Source organism: Sceloporus undulatus, chromosome 1 (assembly GCF_019175285.1).
Source record: "Sceloporus undulatus isolate JIND9_A2432 ecotype Alabama chromosome 1, SceUnd_v1.1, whole genome shotgun sequence".
In the NCBI taxonomy this organism is placed as follows: domain Eukaryota; kingdom Metazoa; phylum Chordata; class Lepidosauria; order Squamata; family Phrynosomatidae; genus Sceloporus; species Sceloporus undulatus.
In genome coordinates, this window is record NC_056522.1 from 161149388 (window position 1) to 161166486 (window position 17099).

A 17099-nucleotide genomic window follows, 5' to 3' on the forward strand; every position below is an offset into this window, starting at 1 on the left:
TGTGATACTTTACTTCAAATTTTGTGATCTTATCATTATCAATCAACTGTATTTCAGAAACCAACAGCTTTGGCCAAGATTCTTGGTGTTTATCGGATCGGTTACAAGAACTCTCAGAACAACACAGAGAAGAAACTTGATCTGTTGGTCATGGAAAACCTTTTCTATGGCAGAAAGATGGCTCAGGTGAGTGAGTGGTCCAAAAAGTTTTATTCCAGTCTTTTATGAATTGTGTGGTCAGCCTTGTCCTTCACCTCCTCTTCCTCAACCTTTTGACCTCCAAGTTGTGTAGGTGATGGGCTAGCTCAAAATACTTTGCTGCCCCAGGCAAAAGATAAGGTGATGCATAATCCAACAGGATAGGCAGTTCAATAACACTGGCAATGGGACAATTTCCTTCACTTCGCCTAAGGCAGGAGGCATACAATGATTTCTTACGTTTTACAAGCAGTTCTTTCAGTATCTGCTGTCTAAGGCCTAAAGCAAAGGGTCAAATTTTCCTTCAGATAAGTTCTCTGAGGTCAAGGCAGGGCCTATGGCTAAAGGGTGGGATCAAAAACTCCAGAATATTTTAGCTACCTAAGCCTTAGGAGAGGCATTTCAATCTGTCAGAGTAGGGAAGAACATATGTAATTGGGAAATAACTAAATATTTGTGTTATCAGTAAGGGGATGTAACCCACAGAGTAGATTGAGGCCCATCAAGGGTTAGATCAGGTCCTGTATCTTGAGGTTCTCCAACCCTGGCTTATGTGCCTAACTAAGCTGTCCTTTCATGAAAGTGGCTACAGCTAGGAACTCAGAAGAGTATCCATGTTCCCTTTTGATTTTACCCAGGGGACAGTGAAACAAACAAGACAAATCTGTTTCTAGTTGTAGTTGGATGTTTACACTTGCAATGCATGTCTTTAACCTTTATTTTGTGGTAGCTTGCATTTTTTTGGAACTGCCTAATTTATTTTAAAAAACAATTAGACTTTATGTATTAAATATTTTTTAAATGAATTTTGAAAGTGACTAATTTTTGAGTAAAACAGTCTTAAATACAAATACGCATATTGAATTTTATTCTGACCAGATGCCCCTCCTTTTACATATTCATTGGCTCATGTTTTGGCATAATGTGTGTACTACCTGCCTCAGTGTTTGAAAGGTTTATGTGTAATACTAGCTTGTGAAATTGTTTTAAAAAGTACATTTTTATTTGGAGGACATGCCTGCAGAATTAGGTCACTGCAACTTTTTCAATGGGGCTTTCTAAACTGCCCTTTGGGACGTCCTCCGGACGTCCCATTTTAAAAAAGGGGCGTCTCTTTTAGACGCCCCTGGGCCTAGTACGGACTCCGTCCGTACAAGATGGCGGCGCCCCTTCTACATGGGCGCCGCCATCTTTACGTACTGGACGCACAGCGTCCAGACGTGTCGCGCCGCTTGTGACGTAGCGAGCGCGCCCCTGGAGCTTCTTTTTTCGGTCCGCGTGGGAGTCGGGCTGTCTGAAGGCTCCGGCTCCCCCGCGGACCTACTGGCGGCGGCGGCAGACCGCCGCAAAGCGGCGGTCTGTACCCCGCCAATGATATGTTTGAACTATACTGTTAGTTTGTTCTATTACAAACATAGAAAGCTGTCTTTCTTTTCCTTAATGAAACAGCATTTATTTAGAGTTTTAGTTACAATTAGCAACATTAACATTTCCTTATCTCCTTTTGTTTTAAAATTAATACTACAGTATTAACTCATCTTCTTTCCTCAGGAAGAGTAGAGGATTGTAAGAGCGAGTGCTATGTAAACATAAAACAAATTCAGAATTCTTGGTATATATTTTGGAGGAGGATATCTAGGTTTCAAATAAGCATGTGAAATCATCCTCTTACCTTTATCATATTGTAGGTGAAACAGCAAAGGCTGCAGGTGTGACTTGAAAGCCATCCAAATGCATTTGTGGCTAAAGTGAGGTGTAAAGTTGGCCTGATCTGATCCCAGTCTGCAGCTCACTTAACCAGTCTCTGGAGGATGGAGGGAGAGTCCAGTCTAAAGTTTTAGTTTAAAGATTTTCTGTAACCAGAGGTGTGGCTATCAGGGTGGGGATTGTAAAATCAAGGCAATGCCCCCCCCACCAATAATTCTTTTCCATTAAATTTTTCTTGAGTTCCCAAATTTCTAGCACTGCAGAAAATGAGACATTGAAAATCATTCATACCTAAGACTCTTCTGTTTGCTGAGTTCACACTCCCCTGGTCACTGCCTGCTCCTTTTGTTTGGTTGCTAAACTGTGTTTCTGAATTCTAAACTGAATGTTAAAGTTTACTTCCATACTATAAATTTGGGAGTAAAGGAAAATTTTATGGGGGGGGGGCAGGATTCTCACTTGTGGGGACAACTTCCCTCATGGCTACACTCCAGCTGTAATCATAGAATCATAGAGTTGGAAGAGACCGCACAGGCCATCCAGTCCAACCCCCTGCCATGCAGGAAATCCAATCAAAGCATCCCCAATAGATGGTCATCTAGCCTCTGCTAATATTGATAACAACAAAAGATCTGGGATGCAAGCAGCAAAATTATTATTAATAATAGAATTTTGAAAAACAATTTTTAATATATAAAGTATATGTGTAATGCATATTTCAGATTTAAATGGGGAGCAGCTGCAGGAATTTTCTTAATAAATAGTTATTGTTCCAGGATTATGAAGAAATAATAATAATAAATAATAAATAATTTATTTATATTTCCCACCTCTCTCAGGTGGATCGAGGCAGGATTATAATCCAATAAAATACCTATAAACACATCAATAGAACACAATAGCAATAGTACTTCAATTAAAAACTTCTTCTATCATAAAATAATCATAACAATAAATTTATCCAGTAGTCAAAAAGGGGAAACAATATCTTTTATAGAAGGTCAGGTGGATAAGCTCGCCGGAAGAGATCCATCTTAATCGCCTTCTTAAATCCCTCCAAGAAGGTAATGAGATGGATCTCTTCCAGAAGACCACTCCACAATTTTGGAGCAGTAAAAGCTCTTTGGGAAGTTGATACAAGTCTGGTCATTTGTTATTCTAACAAGTTCTTCCCAGTATTCTGAGAGTGCGGGGTGAATTGTGTAGGGAGAGGTGTAACTGTCTGCCAGCATCACCATCTGGAATCTGCCCGAGAGAAAGGAATGGAGCCACCGGAGATGTCCAAAAGCACCAACAGGGTCACACTTTCCCTGTCGATGCCTAGACAGAGATCATCAACTAAGGCAACCATGGCAGTCTCCACTCCTCCTTCCCTTCTTGAAACTTGCTTTTTTTGCTCCTAGGTTTTTGACTTGAAAGGCTCCTTGCGGAATAGAAATGTAAAAACAGACACAGGGAAGGAGAGCTGTGATGTAGTCCTTCTGGATGAAAACCTCTTGAAGTTGGTGCGGGACAATCCTTTGTACATCCGTTCTCATTCCAAGGCTGTGCTGAAGGCTTCCATCCACAGCGATTCCTATTTCCTTTCCAGTCATCTTATCATTGACTATTCACTATTGGTGGGCCGGGACGATACAACTGATGAACTCGTGGTTGGGATTATTGGTATGTAACCAATGACTTGAAACAACTCAGAGGGTGGCTTTTGCTTTTTGGGGTCAGATTTAGTCTCTGCCACATGGAACTTGCTGAGGACTGCCACTATGTGGAAACTGCTCTGCTCAGCTGACTTACTGCTTGGATCAGTCCCCAAACACTGCTTGGCTATCTCTGTGCAAGCATTGTAAGCTGATGCTGGGAAAGTTGGATGGAGGGGGAGGTTATCTGCTTGATTATTATGTTTTCTGCTAATGCTAAAGTATGGCTTGCTGTATTGGGCATGGCCTGCTGCTGCAGGGACCAGTTGTCTTCTTAACACCCTTGTAGTTGGCCATACCAGAAGGCAGCTTGCAGTATAAAAAAGAACAATACAGTTAAAGAAATACACAAAGTGAACATTAAAATGGAATTAAGCTATTCACAACATTAAAATTATTTAAACTTACACTTAAAATTTAAATTCCAAAAATCTACTGAAAGAGATCAATTTAAAAATATAGTGTGTGTGTGTGTGCTTTGCTGTTAATGAATATTCAGTAAGGGATTTTGGAGGCAACCTGCTCTTTATCTTGCCTGTAGGCTGGCACACACAGCTACAGTAGTTTCCTAGTTCAAGTTTTATTGCATTGTTGACTGTAGACATGCCGCTGTAACCCAACGCTAAAAGTGCTTATTTCTCTAGCCCTTTTGTACCAATATCCCAATGCCAACATGGCTAAAAACAAACAACAGACAGTGAGTGGAAAAGTGGGGCTAGGTGGACATAAAAACTTTGTAAAAGGGAGCTTGTCGTGTGCTTTGTTAACTGAGGTATTCCTGTATTTTGTTACACCTGCTGGTGAAGTCTGCCTTCTCTGAATGAAATTCAGAACAATGCACTGAGAACAATAATTTGTCTGAACATCTCATTTTAAGATACTATTGTGAACTGTTCTTTTAAAAAGTTGTGTGCTCCATCAAGTTGTTATCAGTGATTTTTGTAACTACGCTGTAAAAGTCATTTTGGTACTCTACTAGAAATCTGTTGAAATCTATTACTTCTCATTGTGCCAAAACACAGTAAGTACAAAGGTGCTGGCATAGACAGGAAAAATGGTAGACAACTTTGTTGTTGTGTGCCTTCAAGTAGTTTGTTAGTTATGGTCATCCTCAGGTGACCTTACCCTGGAGTTTTCTGAGGCTGGGAGTGTGTGACTTGCCCAAGGTCACCCACTGGATTTCCATGGCTGAGTGGAGATTCGAACCCTGATCTCAGGAGTCACAATTCAAAACTCAAACCACTATGTCATGTGGGCTCCTATTTACTTAGGGCCAGTACAGACTTTGTGCTGGCTTGACTGCGTGCTAGGGCTCAGCATTTACACTTCCGCCGCCCGTGCGCCATTATGGTGTGCGTCCGTCCACATGAGGCGTGCCAGTATGACGCATGGGCGATGCAGTGCCCAAATGGCGCTGGCCAGAAGGGACATCATTATGGTGCGCAAGCGCCACTGTGGCGCCTTTTTCAGAAAGCTGCTTACAGCAGCTTTTTTTTGCTTCCGAGAGGGAGCAGATCAATGTCGCGGCAACAATCCGGGGCTAAAAGGGGCGGCGTTTAGCCACCCGTCTGTCAAGCCCCTTATTTACTATTAATACATTTTTAAAATTAAGGTTATAAATACAAGATAAAAGCAATGTAACAATACAAAATGGGATTGTACACCATTACAAAAACATGGGATGGTTATTCTGTCTTTCTAAATTTGAGTTTATTAACATTTTTATGACACATATTCTTTAGAGCATCAGAGACTGGTCTTGCAATTTAGTGCTGTAGTTAATCCATGGTATTTATTAATTTTAATTGCAGATTACATTCGTACATTTACTTGGGACAAAAAACTTGAAATGGTGGTGAAGTCTACAGGTATCTTAGGAGGGCAAGGTAAGACATCTTTCCAGTTTTCAGTTGGTACTTTAGTTGATACTGCTTTTCTTCCTTAGGTTCTTTTCTGCTTCATACATTCACTGTCACCTCTCAATTCTCCTGTGCATAAAAATACATAAACATAATCTTTGAATACTAAATACTGGATATCTTTTTCAAAGTATTGATTCTTCAGGATAACATATAGTGGACACTTGCCTTACATGGGGATCTGTTCCAGATCATCCCCCCCCCCCCCCCCCCCCCCCCGCATAAGGCAAAAACCACCTATGTTCAAGCCCCATTGAATATAATGAGGCTTGGGTGCAACATTCCATTTCCGCGCAGTTTCAGTGTAATCTGAAAGCCGCGTATACTGCTCCCGGATATGGTTCAGGCGCACTGTATTCAAATGAGAATTGCATGTAGAGCTTAAAGAGCTTGTATCTCAAGCTAAATATCATGGAATAGAAGACTTCATTCAGCTTGGCCTCAGTTCTCATCTCATTGTATAATTTGTGATAGTATGTTAGAATTCCTTCTGTAAACATTAGGAAATAATCCTCTAGGGGATTTGCCCTATTCATGTGGATTTAATAGGTCTTCAGAGCATAATCCCTTGTGTTTTTGTATAATGTTAGTGTTGTTGTGGTTGTTGTTGTTAACTGCCCTTGACTCAACCCTGACTCATGACGACTCTGTGGATGAGACATCTCCAAGATCCTGTATTGTCCACTGCTCTGCTTAGGTCCTGCTAACTAAGTCCTGTGTCCTCCCTAATTGAATCCATCCGTCTGACATGTGACCTTCTTCTCTTGGCCTAGGCTTATTTATTACTGTTGTACCTAAGACATCTTTCTTCTTTGTTTTCTTTAAACCACTAGGTAAAATGCCAACTGTAGTATCTCCTGAATTGTACCGTACCAGGTTTTGTGAAGCAATGGACAAATATTTTTTGATGGTCCCGGACCACTGGACTGGGTTGGGTGTGAATTGCTAAGGTAAAGCAGTTCTTAGGTGATGGGCTGGATTACTTCTTCAGTTTCAAAAAGAACACAAAAGGAGTGTTCTCCTTCCACTCAACCATCTCCATCTAAATCTCTTCTGCACCTGTGAAAATATCTTCAGCCATTGACTTCTCAAATTATCTGAAGTAGAACATCTGCACTTCAAGTTGTCATGTCAGAGGATTTAATGAAAAGAAGCTGGAGAAGATAATTCCTTCACAATCAGAAGTGGACTGTACCTTCAGAAGGATAGAAACAGCACCATCAAATACATAAGCCTTGCACCAAGGCAATATCTTCCACAGGTTACTGTGAATCATACGGGACCACTGAATCCTTGTGATGTCCTGAACAGAAAAGGTCTTCTTGGTCTTGCACATGGTATAAACTGTTTTAATATGAAATAACATTGGCAACACACCAGCCTAGTGATCTATTGAGTGAGCTTTGCAATCCTTAGAAGAAGCAGGTTCATCATGAGGAGCAAGTGAACCTGTTAATCATGCCACTGCTGTTCTAAGAATGGATTCTGTAAGCATTCTGGTGTGAAATTTGATCTGTTATGCACTGATATATTTCCCTGATTAGTATTTGGTGATTTTAGCCATTTAGCAATATACAGCTTTGGCATCTGGAGCCCTAGTTTCAGTGGTATAAAATTTACATGTTGTCAGATTTTTATTTTTATTTTTTTAAACTGAAGGTAGCTTTTCCATGTTTACCCCAGCCTTGATTTCACCAGTGGACCAAGAAATACAGCCATCCTATTGCAGATGTACCCACAAACCAGATTTTATCAAAAGGAAGATTCTTGTGTAGCTACTAAAGGGTCTCAGCCTTGATCAAAACCATATGTATGTATGTATGCATGCATGCATGTAGCTACACTGCCTCCCTCCTCCCCATTTGCACCTTACAAGAGAAGTGATGGGTGTTTCAATTAGTATTCTGCCTGCTCCCCATGGAATAACAACTAGCTGCCTTAAAGAAGTGTCCTGCAATGGAGATTGTCCTGGTTTCTTTTAATTTCAGCACCATTTTGAGGAATGTAGCATTCAAGTGTCTATAATGAATTCCCTTTGGTTGTGTTAACAAATTAAGATGCTCAAACAATAGTTCCTGTGCACTTTGCAACTTGGTTGCAGTTGTAGGTGCTCTGAATCAAACTACAATGTTGTGTTGGGCATAATAGACCAGCTAAGTGGAGATTTGGGCATCTTCACAACCTGAGAAAAAGCACTTTTAAATATATATATAATATATATGGATTGTAAATATGAAATGTTTACTTTGTACATAATAAAGGCCAGTAAAAAAAGTGTGCTTCTAGATAAGACAAGAGTAAGATTGTCTTCATTCCTTAATGATTATTTTGAATATTGGTTCGTGTGTAGACACAAAATAATGTACTATAATTGAGATTTGTTTTTCTGTATGTTTAGTCTTCTCCCTGTTGCAGGGCAGCCCTAGAACTATATTGTGAACCATTTTTCATGGCTTGGGGGAAAGGCAAGAACCATTTCATTCAGACTGGAAAGTCTATAGGAAGCAATTAGCAACAATCAGCACTCTTGTGCTGCTGTCTTCCTTTCTGCAGAAGTTTCCCATTATAAATGGGACTTCTGTAACATGTAACATTGGTGAAGTTCTGTGCTTGAAAGCAAAGAAACAGCCTTAAACCAGATGAAGCATACTGTGGAAATGAGATAGTGAGAGCTTTACATCCATTCCAGATTCAGTTTTGGTAAAGCATGCATGGACTAGTCATATTCAGGTACATATTGGCCCCTTTTTTCATGGTTATGTTCAATTCTTAATTTGCTTTTCACTCATCATATTTTAGTTTCTTCAAGTCTGTAAAAGTTATATGAGATAAACCAGATAGCCAGTTTCAATAAATGGGTAACTGAGCTTTGGTCCATTTATATGCCTTTTATTTCGATCTGCTAATCCCCAGTTTACATGTGTATACAAAATACAATTATTTATAGAAGCCTATGGTTTAATGAGTTTTGCTGCATAAAATTAAAAGAACAAGCTACAATATGAAGTGGTTTCCCTAGGACTGCTTCTTAAAGCCTTTTCTTCTTTAACTGGCCTGAGAACAGGTTATGCAGAATGGGCAAGGGAATAAATTGCAGATCTTTTTCAAATGATAAGCAGTCAGCCAGTGGAAAAGTTCAGATCCCCACTTATCTTTATCTTGGAAGGATAAGCCCTGTCTTATTCAACTGTGTGCTTTTATTAGCCAGATGCTTACAGCTGAGTTTGTTCACAACATCCAAAGGTACTGTAGATATCATGTCAATTTCATTGGCTTTGCAAGTTCCATAGTATGTGTGGAGTATCTTTTTCTATGTTATACAGAGCATGGTATGTTGGGGTGATTGAAGTGTCAATCCCTGCCTCTCTCAACTTGGTCCCCAGCAGTAGATTTTAGCTTAAGCAGTATGTTAACAGTAACAAAGCTAAATATATATCTTTTAGCAGCTTCATTTGTTGTCCTGAAGAACCAAACAGCGGGTAATGTTATGGCAAGAGGGTAACAGCAGCCGCCTCTGATTGAAAAGGCAGGGATATGGAAGCAGAAATTCATTTTAAAGTTGCAGAAGTCATTGTCTTTTCCTGAAATCCCATTTCTCATCACCATAGCTACCACCCCTAATGATAAGGGGTTGGTATTGCCAAAATCTGGAGGGACACCACATTGGTGAAGTACGGGTTGAAACCATTCATGAGCTCTTTTTGTGTCTGCATAGCAGTACAAGCAGCTTGATCTGAGAGAAGAGTGTAGTTCTGGAGAAAGCTGTGCAGTTGTTTCAAAGGCTTTTTCTAAGTCGGCAACTAATCAACTCATATGTTACACTTGCATGTAGCTTCAGAGGTAGATAAGACTTCAAGCTGCATATGAAGTGCAGGATACAGAGGTAAAAAGGTCTGGAATACACAGGAAACAAAATATGCTAGAATCCTGTAATGAGTTGTACAATTTCAGACTATGGCTTATCACTTTACACTGTTTCCCTGAGGTTGATACACACACACACACAGTGAAGTCCTGTATAATCCCTGTTCATGATCTGGTTTTCTACTTGCAGGGAATTTCTTTGCACATTGCATTCCAAAAAGGCTGCAACTCCTCATTGCTGGTTAAAAGTAGTACTGTTCATTCTATTTGTGTGTATATCCATAATCAAAGCCAGGCAGAGGAGGCTGATGGATGTTCCATTGGCATGAGCTTTACAATCAAAAACTATCATAGATTTCTCACACACACTCAGAAAGAATTTTTTAAATAACTATCTGTATATCTTTAAGACTAGAGGTCAATGGGCATTGAAAAATTGTTCAGGGTGAACAAGGGGCTATTTCTGCTTTGTCCACTAAACAAGGTATACTCACCTGCTGCACCTTCCCCTAAAAATAATGCGGAGTGTCGAGCATTTCGTTGTAAGAAAGTAATGTGCCAGAGCTGGCAGGTTTTGCACAGTTTTTTCACTTCTCAGTGGCTTAGTGTTTAACATCGTCCCTTTCATTTCAAGTTCTCCAGTAGTGGCTTCAAAAAAGCAATAAGTATCATTCACCAAATTGTTGTGTATCTGAAACAATTTATGCCTGACATGCAAAGGCTGATGGGTTGTAATGAAGTTCCAAACCCCTTTCAGTAGAAATCGGGTGCTAACACCATATTCTAGAAGCACATACTCCATACAGTATTGAAGTTCTGGTCAGAGCAGTATAGTGTCTTCTATTTTGTGGTGTGAAGTCTACATCTCTGTATATATAGAGTAAATAAACTGTGGAACAATCAGGCTTCATTGTTTTTTCTGTTAGAACTAAAGGAAAGGCCATGTGAAACTATTGGAGGGTGGGTTTTTTTTGCTCTTTTGTGGTCTTGGTCTTCATAGCGTAGCTCTTAAATGAGAGCCCATGTTGCTACTACATGAGTGACATTGCTCTTGATATAAAGCCTGGCATCCTATTTGTGAATTAGAATAATGTAAATGGGATGTATACCATCACAACTCACTTCTATGGTTGTTGCACAGATTGGAATTCACATCCAACCTACACAATGACCAAAATCCTCCACAAAACTCACCTTGTAAACAGTGCAGTGCTCCCCATCCCCCAACATGACTATTTCCATGTTGCTGAAGGCTGGTGGGCTTTTGTATGCCTGCAGGCATAGCTACATGATACGTCTACATTTCCTGACAGAATCTGGTCTTGTGGCCAGTCAGGTACCAAAAAATGGGAAAGATGAGTCAACCCTCATAAACCATGTTCAGAACACCAATTTAATGTATGATAGTGTGTATATTTCTATTGTATGTTGGTTCTGATGTATTTTTATGATGTGCTAAACTATTTAATTACACTGGCTGTTCTGTTTACTAAATTGTATATAGATAGAAAATAAAGCAATTGAAGTGTACTTACTGTGCATTGAACTTTTACTTCCATTCCTTTATGTTCCCTGAAAATTCCAGGAGTAACACTGGAAAAAGTTGTCTTGAATCCACTGAGCTCCTGGAAGCCACAGTCTTAGGACAAAAGGGCAAGGGATGGGATTGTCCACCCCTTTGGTAGGTTTCAGATGTTACCACCTCAGACATTGATTTCAGGTATCTTTCTTCCTTTGCCATCTTCATTTAAATGGAGTTAATTAAGTTAGAGCAAAAGGAGCAGAAAAGTCAAAAGCTAAGATAACAAAAAATTAAAAGTTCTCAAAACTGAAAAGGTCACAGAATCTGCTGATGTGGGCATCATCTTTGTCAGAAATCCAAACAACAGGGAGGCTTAACCAGCGAACCAATAATTCAACATCAGAGGATGTCCCAAGTCAGTGTCCGTGTTAGTGGTACAAGTTGCACAGATGTTAAGGTAACCAGCCAATAATTTCTCAGATCTCCCTGGGATCACATTTTAAAAACTTACACACTGGCCATTTTTTAGACCTCAGATGCACCAGCTGCTCTGATGAACAAGTTTAACTGGAAGGTAGCATCCAAAATCCACAAGCCAGAGGTACTTTTATTGGGCCAACCGAAATGCACAAAATACATGTCACAAGCTTTTGAAGCTTTACTGGCTTTTGTGTGGTAATTTAAGGGAGCCAGGGTGGCATAGTGGTTTGAGGGTTGGACTAGGGCTCTAGTGACTATGGCCTGTTACAGACTGCCAAAATAAAGCTGCTTTGGGTCTCTTTGGAGGTATGCTGTTTAAATGATGCATGCATCCTAAGAATCCGGAAGCTGCACCAAAGCTGCCCTACAGTGATTAGGAATGAAGTGTGGTTTTGGCACGACCTCCGGACTCTTAGGGCCCATGCATCATTTAAATAGCATTAGCATACCTCCAAAGAGACCCGAAGCAGCTTTATTTTGGCAGTCTGTAACAGGCCTAAGGTTCGATTCCCAGCTCAGCCATGAAAACCACTGGCTGATCTTGGCCAAGTCACATGCTCTCAGCCTCAGAGGAAGACAATGGCAAATGAAGAATCCAGTGGAGCTTTGAAAGTTTGCAGCATGTATTTTGTGCATTTTGATTGGCCCCATAAAGGTATAGCTGTTTGGTGGATTTTGGATATTATTATACTTTGCTATATAGCCAATATAGCCACCCCTGGATACGTTTCCTGGAAGAGGGCAGTTTTTCAGCAAGTTCATTCTCAGATGGATACTGTCAGGACCCCAGTGATTTGCTCATATTTTAAGTTGCCAATAAGGTCTACAACATTGACTCTCGTTGCCATGATCTGCCTCATTTCTTCCGGCTCCTTTCCTGAAAAAGTAGCATCATAGAAAAGTATCATAAAAATGAAATAAAATAAATAAATGCATGAATAGAGCCCTTCAAATGAATTAATTCATCTCTTCTAATTTTGTTGTAGAAAGTCTAAGCAACGTACAACGTAGTTCATCTATATGGTAGAACTGTATGGCAAAAATGAGTACCCAGCTTGTTGGGGGCAATTAACTTACAGTTATAAACCACATAGAGACTGCTTAGTGCAGTATAAAGTGGTATATAAATGAAGCTGCTGTTGTTATTGCTGTTGCTATCTTGCAGAAAAACTCTGATGCAAAGAATTCATTTGGCTTCTCTCCAATCTGTTTCTCCTCCTTCAGTTAGTTTACAGTCCTAAACATAAAGGTCTGATGGGCTTTTCTGCTTCTACGTTTTACAAAGTACTGACATTCACGTTAAATGTGCATCCTTCATTGTGTTTGCATTTCTTATACGGTTGCAGCATAGGAGTGTACGAGTTGATTTGAGTTGGTGTGGGTGGAGGTGCCCACTGTGCCACCTAACGGAGAGGTAGCTAATCTTTAACCATTTTCGAGATGGAAGCACATATAGTCCTCAGTAGTACTAAAAGCTAAATATGAGTCAACAAGATGATGTGGCAGCAAATAAGGCAATTGCAGTCATCCCTTGGTATCCAGGACTCCTCACGGATAAGAAAATCTGTGGATGCTCAAGTCCCATTAAATACAGTGACAGAGCAAAATGGTGTCCCTTATATGAAATGGCAAAATCAAGCTTGGCTTTTTGGAATGTATATCTTTTTAGAAGCTGCGGATGGTTGAATCTGTGGATAAAGAATCCATGGCTAGGTTGCATTTAATAGCACTATAATGTCAAGATAGTGCTGTGGGCAAAGTGTGACCTGCAGTTGCATGTGGCTATATGTTGAAGGAGAGGTGAAGCACACACACACATATATACAGTATATGTCACAATCCACAAAACTGTAATACTGTTATTGGACCAGCCAAAACAAGGGATACTGACTGTATCCGCATTTTGTGCAGTTTGGTTGACTTCATAAAGTTATCGCTGTTTTGTGGATGTTGGATGTTATACTTGCTATATGGCCAACCTGGCTACCCCTGGATATGTTTTCACACATACATGTTTTTGCAGCCATCAACCCTTGTATAATAATATCTGGCTGCTCCTTTTTTGTTCTGGCCAAATATGGTGTGTGCAAAGTGCTCTCCTGAAGCCCTCTATTTAGAAAGTGGCAACCCACGTTTTAAGGCCCCACGTAACTGTATAACATTAAAAATGCCTGTTTCTCAGAAGCAGAATGTTCCCAGCTTTTGCAATATACAGAAGTAACAATACCACACTATTCTACTTTGGACTCACCTGGAAGAAGGATCTAGACAAGCTGGAAGGTATCCAAGGAAGGTGACCAAAAAGGTCAAAGGACTGGTAACTATGGCCTATGAAGAGAAACAAAAGGAGGTACGCTTATCCCTCTATATTTGCGGCTTTGATAATCGCGGATTTGATTATTCACGGATTTGATTAGTATGTTCTCTCTAGGAACATCTAGGTCCTCCAGTGCAACACTGTGGTCAACTTTAACTAAAGGTTGCACTGGAAGACCCAGAGATTCCTAGAGAGAACACTCTACTGGGCCTTTGTAGCTCCTCCAGCGCAGTCCTATGGTCAGTGTTTGTTGAACATTGACCACAGAGTTACACTGGAGGACCTAGAGATTCCTAGAGAGGTGTCCTCTCAGGTAAAAACATGGTGTTTTTGTTATTTGCAATTTTTCCATATTCACGGGGGTCTTGTGCCCCTAACACTAGTCAATATGGAGGGCCAAGTGTATTTACATTTAACTTGGAGAATGAGTTCAGGAGACCAAGAGCTGCCATAACAACAACAACAACATGAGAGGGTGTCATCTAAGGGTGCCAGCTTATTCTCTGAGACTCCAGAGACTAGAATACAAACGAATGTGTTCAAATCACCAGAAAAGAGACTGCCCTAAACATTAGGAGGAACGTCTTAAAGGCAAGAGTGCTCTTTGAGAGAGGAATAGACTGCCTCATATCTAAAGGGCTTTTAAGACCTGTCCCACAAGGCAAAGAAATGTTTTGATGTCCTCTCTTTTTATCCAAAGTCTTTCAATGGAGATTGGATGGAGGTCTGCCTGTCAGTGATGCATTCAGCCAGCTGAGTTTCTCTTCCATCTGCAGAGCGTTGGAGCAGACGATTGAGTCCCTTGTTGTTGTGTGCCTTCATGTCATTTCTAACTTATGATGACCCTAAGGCAACCCTCTCATGGGGCTTTCTTGTCAAGATTTGTTCAGAGGGGGCCTTTGCCATCCTCTGAGGTCGAGAGAGTGTGACTGGCTTAAAGTCACCCAGTGGCTTTCCATGGCTGAGTGAGGATTTGAACCCTGTTCTCCAGAGTCATGGTCCAACCCTCAAAACCACTGCATCACACTGGCTCTCCTCTGAGGCTGTGTCTGCACTACAGAAATAATCCATCTGGACACTGTGTTGATTGCCCTGGGTCAATGCCTTGGAATTCTGGGAACTGTAGTTCTGTGAGACATTTAGCCTTCTCTGTCAGGGAGCTCTGGTGCCACAGCAAACTACAAATCCCAGGATTCCCTGAGATGTGGCAGTTAAAGTGGTGCCAAACTGGATTATTTCTGCAGTGTGGTTGTAGCCAGAGTCAGTGCCCTTCCCAGAGGAGGAGGAGGAGGAGGAAGAAGATGGTGAAGCAGATGATGATGAAGAAGAAGGAAGATGCTGATGAAGAAGAAGATGATGGAAGAAGGAAGAAGAGGGAAGAAGGAAGAAGTTGAAGGTAATGATGATGAAGAAGATGATGGAAGAAGAGGGGAGAAGGAAGAAGATGAAGATGACGAAGAAGACGAAGACTGAAGAAGAAAATGATGATGAAGAACATGGAGATGAAGCCTGAAGAAGATAAAGAAAGATGGTGATGATGATGAAGAGTAAAAAAGAGGAACTTGGGGGGGGGGGGGTTGCCTTCTCCCTCCCTCCGAGTCCGACCTGTGCAGAGCCCGGCGGGGGCGGCATCGGAGGGCGGGCATCCGGAGGCCCAGGGAGCCCGCCTCCCACTCCTGCCTTCCTCCTCCTCCCCCTCCTCCTCCTCCGCCAAAGCAGCCAGGCAGATCGCGCTTTCCTTGCGGGAAGAAGGGGAGCTCTCCCCGGACTTTGCCTCCTTCTCCTCCTCCTCCTCTTCCCTCTTCCTCTTCCTCACCTGCTCCCTTCTTCTTCACTTCACCTGCTTCCCCTCTCCTCTTCCTTTCTTCTCCCCCTCCTCCTCCTTCCTCCTCTTCTTCTTCTCTCTTCCTCTTCTCCTCCCTACTTTCTTGTCCTCCTCCTCCCTCTCCTTCATTTTCATCTTCTTCCTCCTTCCTCCTCCTTGGTCTTCCTCTTCTTTCTCCTCCTCCATCTTCTTCTTCCTCCCCTTTCCTCTTCTTCATCTGTTTCCTTGTCATCTTCCTCTTCTTCTTTCTTTTCTTCTTTCCTACTTTCTTTTCCTCCTCTCCTTCATCATCCTATTCTTCCTCCTTCCTCTTCCTCTTCTTACTTTCTTTCCTCCTCCTCCTCTTCCTTCCTCTTCTTCCTTCCTCCTCCCCCTTCATCTATTCATCCTCCTCCTCCGTCCTCCTTCCTCTTCTTACTTTCTTTCCTCCTCCTTCCTCTTCTTACTTCCTCCTCCCCCTTGATCTATTCATCCTCCTCCTCCGTCCTCCTTCCTCTTCCTCTTCTTACTTTTTCCCCCTCCTACTCCTCTTTCATCTTCATCTTCCTCTTCTTCCTCCCTCTTCCTCCTTCTGCTTTCTTTTCCTCCTCCTTCTTCATCTTCACCTGCTTCCTCCATCTTCCTTCCTCCCTCCCTCCCTCTTGGGGCTCCGATGGCCCTGGGCTTCGTGGTGGCGCTGAGCGGATGCCTGCTGGCCCTATCCTTGGCCCAGGTAGGAACCGGGAGAAGGGGGCTTTCCTGGGCAAGAGAGGGCTAGTTCAGCGGGGATGGACTGGGGCTGAGAGAGGGGGACCAAGAGCCCTAGTGGCCCAGCCCTCCAGCCACGGGGCTGGCTCCCTTGCTCCCTCCTCCTGCTGCACTGATCAGCAGTAGCAGCACGGGAGTATTATTAGATGCCTTCATTTGGAGGCGGCAGGGGTCAAGACCAAACGACTGCAGAACTTGGGGTGTCACTTGTCTCTTTAAGTGCATTGGCTTCACTGAAAGGCAGCAATGGCAAAACTTTTCTGTGGCCTCTCCCTCTTGAGGTCCTCCATGGTTTCATTAATCAATTTTATTTCTATTAATTCTCATCATCATCATCATCATCATCATCATCATCATCATCATCATCATCATCATCATCTTCCTTCCTTCTTCTTCAATTTCCATCTTCTTCATCTTCATGGGATGCTTTGATCTGGCAGGGGGTTGGACTGGATGGCCCTTGTGGTCTCTTCCAGCTCTATGATTCTATGATTCATGTTCTTCCTTCTTTCTTCTTCTTCTTCTTCATCTTCTTCTTCAACTTCATCTTTTTTTCATCATCATGTTCTTCCTTCTTCCCTCTTCATCATCATCAACTTCCTTTCTTTTCCCCTCTTCTTTTTTCTTTTCCCTCTTCATCATCATCATCAACTTCTTTTCTTTTTCTTCATCTTCCTTTCTTCTTCAATCTTTATCTTCATCATCTTCCTTTCTTCTTCTTCAGTCTTCATCATCTTTATGTTCTTCTTTCTTCCCTCTTTTTCATCTTCATCTTCCTTTCTTCTTCTTCAATCTCCAACTTCTTCATCATCTTCATGTTCTT

The 17099-nt window shown here is 41.6% G+C and overlaps 2 protein-coding genes across 9 annotated transcripts in view; both read left to right on the forward strand.

The window, feature by feature from the left end:
* The window catches only part of PIKFYVE (phosphoinositide kinase, FYVE-type zinc finger containing), a 119933-nt gene extending 110716 nt beyond the window's left edge, over nucleotides 1-9217 (forward strand). For all 8 annotated transcript variants that reach the window (XM_042467765.1, XM_042467797.1, XM_042467806.1 and 5 more), the window contains 4 exons: nucleotides 58-186; nucleotides 3309-3570; nucleotides 5414-5488; nucleotides 6355-9217. In XM_042467765.1, coding sequence (XP_042323699.1) covers nucleotides 58-186; nucleotides 3309-3570; nucleotides 5414-5488; nucleotides 6355-6470 — 582 coding nt within the window. In that variant the 3' untranslated portion in view covers nucleotides 6471-9217. The remainder of the gene's footprint in view (nucleotides 1-57; nucleotides 187-3308; nucleotides 3571-5413; nucleotides 5489-6354) is intronic.
* Nucleotides 9218-16117: 6900 nt separating this feature from the next.
* Nucleotides 16118-17099, forward strand: part of PTH2R (parathyroid hormone 2 receptor) — a 68994-nt gene continuing 68012 nt past the window's right edge. The window contains exon 1 of the mRNA XM_042437939.1: nucleotides 16118-16241. Within this exon, the coding sequence (XP_042293873.1) occupies nucleotides 16182-16241 (60 nt within the window). The 5' untranslated portion in view covers nucleotides 16118-16181. The remainder of the gene's footprint in view (nucleotides 16242-17099) is intronic.